The 5,434-nt window shown below is 33.8% G+C and overlaps 1 protein-coding gene across 2 annotated transcripts in view; it reads right to left on the reverse strand.

Moving 5' to 3' along the window:
- Positions 1 to 2,865: 2,865 nt before the first annotated feature.
- PPP1R2 (protein phosphatase 1, regulatory (inhibitor) subunit 2) overlaps positions 2,866 to 5,434 on the reverse strand; it is a 20,327-nt gene continuing 17,758 nt past the window's right edge. For both annotated transcript variants that reach the window (XM_004675113.2, XM_012734140.1), the window contains one exon: positions 2,866 to 3,588. In XM_004675113.2, coding sequence (XP_004675170.1) covers positions 3,542 to 3,588 — 47 coding nt within the window. In that variant the 3' untranslated portion in view covers positions 2,866 to 3,541. The remainder of the gene's footprint in view (positions 3,589 to 5,434) is intronic.

The following is a 5,434-nucleotide window of genomic DNA, read 5'->3' on the forward strand; positions in this document are numbered from 1 at the left end:
TTCTCAGTGCTGCGCTTTAACCTGCTGCGCCACCGGGGAGGGCCTGTCTGACCTTTTAATATGATGGTGTGCATTATTATAAAACTCCAAGGGGCAAGGGGAGTAATGTATATAGCATGTGCCAAGCTTATTTGCCCATGGAATCCCTTTCCTGGGACATGTTATAGGATTGATGGTATCATGGAACACACAGGGAAATTGTGGTTTATGTACATTCTAATTTTTATAGGCTAGCTTGATATTTTATTCCAAGCTTGAAACATCTAGCTTAAGAAAAAACTTACAGAACATAACTAGATCACATTGACATCTTCAGCCACTGAATGTGAACTTTTCCAAATGTCACGTAAACTTCAAAGATAATTTCCAATTATTCAGATTAAGGTAAAAAATCAAAACTCAGGGTCCTAATGCAGGGGGTTAAAGTGCAGCACTTATGAAGCTACCCACAGCCACTGCACTACAAGTCCGATCCCTGGCCAGGGAGGTGACACACATGGTGTCTCAGAACTCTCCTGTCTTACCTGTTGCTGCCCTCAGCAGTGTATTTTAGTTGGTCTGCCTGTTCTATTCCCCACTGTCTCTGGTGAGTCCTTTCACATCCCACATCTCTGGCCTGTATCCCAGTTCTGTATGCATAAGTATTAAAAAAACCTCAAACACCTCAAAAATTTTATTCCTCAAGCTCACCAGTTATATCAATAATCTAATTAAAGTTTTATTTGTAAGGTGCAACTTCTAAATTGAATTTTCTACATCTAAAAATGCGTGGACAAAGAATATGTAATAAGAGTAAAATCTGGATTTGAATCTTGGCATTTAGCATGTATCAGACATTGAGCATGAATAACTTGGCCAAGAATACTTTCCTTACAAGCTACTAATAAAGATACCTGCTTTGTGTGGTTGTTTTGAGGATTAGAGACCTCAGTACTAAGCAAGAACAAATAGGGTATCAATAAATGGTAGCTCATTATCTTTCCTATTATAACTAAATGACTTTGCCACAGTGCCATTCAAGATACCCTCCTGAAACACAAATAGCTGAACAATAGGACCTGGAAAAAAAAATTCACACACAGATAATTTTCATATTACTGTATTTTATTACAACGTGTTGCGTGTACTAACTTAAAGGAAAAAATGTAAACAAAATGAAGGTCTAGAGAAAAATGGCATTTCAACCTCCAACTTTATTTTTAACAACCCACTAATACTATTATATATCTCAGAATTTAAAGGTCATTTCTGAATTTCAGACTGAAAAATGAACAGTTAAGAAGAGGAAAGGATACTGGTTAAAAAGTAAAACCTGTCTTGGCTAGAATTAAACATGGACAGATAGCTTTCTTTAAAGTTTGCTTTGAATCATAAAGTTACATTTTTTGTGTAGTCCAAAACCATATAAAATAGAACTCATGACTTGATGAAAAGTTGTAGGTAGTTACATTTGACTATTTAAGTCTTACTAGTATTTGCCATGTTTTACTCCTAATATAATGCAAAACCATATCAAATAGAACTCATGACTTGATGAAAAGGTGTAGTTACATTTGACTATTTAAGTCTTACTAGTATTTGCCATGTTTTACTCCTAATATAATGCTTTACTTCCTGAAACAAAAGTTGTTAAGTTTCAAGAAGAGTTATAAGAGACACTGAAAGAATCAGTTAAGAGGTATAACCTTTTCTTCATTGTACAGAGCTATTTCTACAAATAAAAGAGTATGTAGATTTTCTAAGAATTCAAAATGAGAAAACCAAAAATAGTGCTCTCTGTGGATGAACAAGGCAACAAATATATATGAATTTAATTTCACCAAATGTGTGAGGCAGCTGTAACTCAAAACTCTAACTTCAGAAAGTAAAGATAAACACTTTTGTTTATAAATCAGTGATGCTACTTGCTAATATGTTTTAATTAGAATACTATACCTGCAGTTATTCAGACATACTTTGATTAGATTACATTAGGAAAAAAAGACATTCAAAATAATAAGCACATTCTTTGAACAGCAGAGAATTCTCCCATTATTCATCTTGACTTACTGGTATTTCCATAAATTTGCAAGTGGAAGATAAGCTGTTCAATAAAAGCTATTTCATATATATAATATGCAGAAATTATTTTAAGTCTGTTCATATAATGGATTCTTTTAGTACTAATGAAAAATTGAGATAAAAATAAATGACTAGAAATGAAACCATCACTAAAGAACATAGGAATTACACTTCAGGGGGAAAAAATCCAAATCTTACTATTAGAAGAATAAAATATATCTGTCATAGTATACATTAGCATAGTCCCTTAAAGCAGAGACTATTTGAAGTTTTTAAATGAAAAAAGTTCAGGATTACCTCTATCTTTGCATTCAGGAACTATCATAGTATCACTGGTTACATACAACTCCCTCATCTCTCTCTCTCTCTCTCACAGACACACACACACACACACACACACACACACACACACACACACACACACACACACACACACACACACACACACACACACACAAACCTTAGTGGTTTTCTAAGGTTTAATTAAGCAATAAATAACAGCAATTCAATTAGCAAGCTGTAAAATGGAAAGGAGGAACATTCTGCAACTGAATTTTATCTCCTGTATATAGTACAGCTTGCTGGTCAATCTATTTTCTCCATGATTAAAAGAACTGGGATAGTCAGAATAAAAATTTCACTGTTGTAGCAAATGATAGAATCCTTATATCATGGCAATCTTTATGATCCTTTATAAAGGTAAAGGACTTTGTGCACATGTGTGGGAAGGAATATGAAACAAAGGCAGTTTAAGAAAGGTCTGTAAAGGGAATGCTGAGACTATGTTAAATTTATATTCATTTTAAGAAATGATCTAAAGTCTGCCGATAAAGTGTACAAAAAAAGTCAAGTAGACATTAGTGCAAGTTTGACCTGATAATTTATTTGTGAAGGGAGCTAGTTTTGATGAGGAAAAAGTTTAATCCTTTCCTTGTAAACATAAACAACAGGAGTTTTAAAGGTAATGGCCAGAAAATACAATAGTAACTTTTATAATATCCTTTTCAATTAGCCAAATCAAGTTGAAGATACCTGTTAAAATACTTTCAGACTGAATATCATCAGCCTATGTAATCTTATTCCAATTGGGATTTTTTGATTAAAAAAAACTTTTTATAAGAACTATCACAGCTGAAGTGATGAAAATAAATTAGATCCCCCCAAGATATCATTTAACCTCTAAAGCATAAAAAGCTTTGTAATTATCCTATACAAATTAACCAGTGTTCTTACAAAATTAATGTGGTTTTGGACTGATGACATTACGGTGTGTTTGCGGTGAAGTACTAGGCACAGAATATATGTATATATCAATTAGGCATTTTCAGTCTAATTGGTCTCTAAAGGTATTTAATTCTTGGCAATATATAATAACTGGTATGCATTTTCGTACATAAGTTCTGAGTTGTAGAGAACAAGAAGCAGTGTATTATAGCAACAGGGTTTGTATGTGACAATTACAGTGTTGAACAAGTCTTTTCTATGAACTCTGTGATTTGTTTTGCAGTTGGTCACTTGGAGTAGATCCTGCAAACATAAAAGGAAAAAAGTCAACATAATTTACTCGTGTATTGCCAACCTGGGAACTATATAATTTAAAGTTTTCTAACAAGGCCATGGATAATAAATAAATAGAAATCTAAAAATCAAAGGTGTCATTTATAATTAGCCTGTGACTAATTACATGAAAGAATATATGCCCTAAATGTTCTAAAAGCAGAATGGGAGTATCTACTTGGCAATACAAATAGGTTTCAGACTGATCATTTGTGTGCCTAAATTACAATGGATAACTAAGAGACTGTTACAACTTAAATCTCCAAAGCTATAAAAGAAAAAGTGACAATATATTTCCTCAGAGTCTAAAATGTCACTTTTCACAAAGAAAGGTATAATATATATGGGGATAGCAAGGGTGAGGGAGGATAAAAACAACGCTCAAGAAGTAATGGGTCCTGTAAAACCTAGAAAATTTAAAAGCTGGTAAGATTTCCTAAGGGTACAAAAAGAGTACAACAAAAATTGGAAACTTACTCACCTATGCCTAAATCATGCAGTATTTTCTATCCTTGGGGACTTTATAACACTAAATAGGATATACTCCTATGTAAGGAGTACTTCATCTGCACTGAAGAAAAACCAATTACTGAGCTAAACTAATTTTTATTATACATAAATGAAGAAAACATATTTATGTACTAAGTGTGTGAAATCTAATGTATTATAAGCAAAGTGGGAGAGAAGAGATCAGAGTTCTTTTTGGAAAGCTGTAGCATTAAAAAAAAAATCAGTAGGGCTCTCCCTGGTGGTGCAATGGGCTAGAGCACCGCATTATGAAGCTCTCTGTAGCCACTGCAGCACAAGTTTGATTCCAGGCCAGGGAGCTGATCCACATAGCGTGACAGACCTCTCCTAGCCCGCCCTCTGCTCCTCTCAGCAGTGTATTTCAGTGGATCTGCCTGTTCTGCTCCCCACTGTGTCTCTGGTGAATCCTCTCACCCGCCACACCTCTGGCCTGTACCCCAGTTCTGTAGGCATAAATAAATAATTGTTAAAAAGAAAAAATTGGTAGCTTACTGCTTGCCTGTTTCTTTGGAGGCACATCTTTCTGAAACCCTACCCCTTTCAAAATGCGGGCTTGTGTTTGTACAGGTATTTCTTTTCTCTCTTTCTCTTTTCCTTAATAAACTTGTCACTAAAAAAAAAAAATCCTTAGACTTTTGACAAAGTGATGCTGATACAAATTTTCAATGACAAGAGAAGTATTCCTGATGTTTTAGCTGAGTGACTAGGAACTGACATTGAAAATCTGAGTCGAAGTAGATTAGTTATAATAAAAAAATTCACTTTGACCATAAAAAAAAGTCACCAAGATACAGGTGAAAGGGAAACTAGGACCAATTAAGAAACTGGTTTCCCAAAAATGGGTAATAATTTTAAGAGAAAGAGAGTGTCCTATAATGCTAACTACTTAAAATTAAGTTTATTCAAGTTAAATGTGAACTTAAAAAACCTGTGTAAAAATGGAAATAAAATATTGCATGAAACAAGCTGAAAGGATGAAGTATACATGGAGTAATAAATAGTACTGCAATTCTGACATTATTGTGAGACAGAGTCATTAGGTTCTATCACAGAATCACTTAACTGCACTTAGATAAACCAAAACAATGCTATTTACTACTAAGGCATGAAGTCATCTAAGACACAACAAATAAGTTACAATGCTACTTAAAAGCATCAATTTGTAAGCACAAGTACAGACAAATGGACACAAGATTCACATGAATGATGTAGAAGTCACCTGTATTATTCAATACTGCAGTAAATTAGTTAAAAATAAGTAAATAAATAAAATCTATTTGTTGTGCCT

The sequence above is a fragment of the Condylura cristata genome, unplaced genomic scaffold, assembly GCF_000260355.1.
Source record: "Condylura cristata isolate star-nosed mole 26May11 unplaced genomic scaffold, ConCri1.0 scaffold00003, whole genome shotgun sequence".
In the NCBI taxonomy this organism is placed as follows: Eukaryota; Metazoa; Chordata; class Mammalia; order Eulipotyphla; family Talpidae; genus Condylura; species Condylura cristata.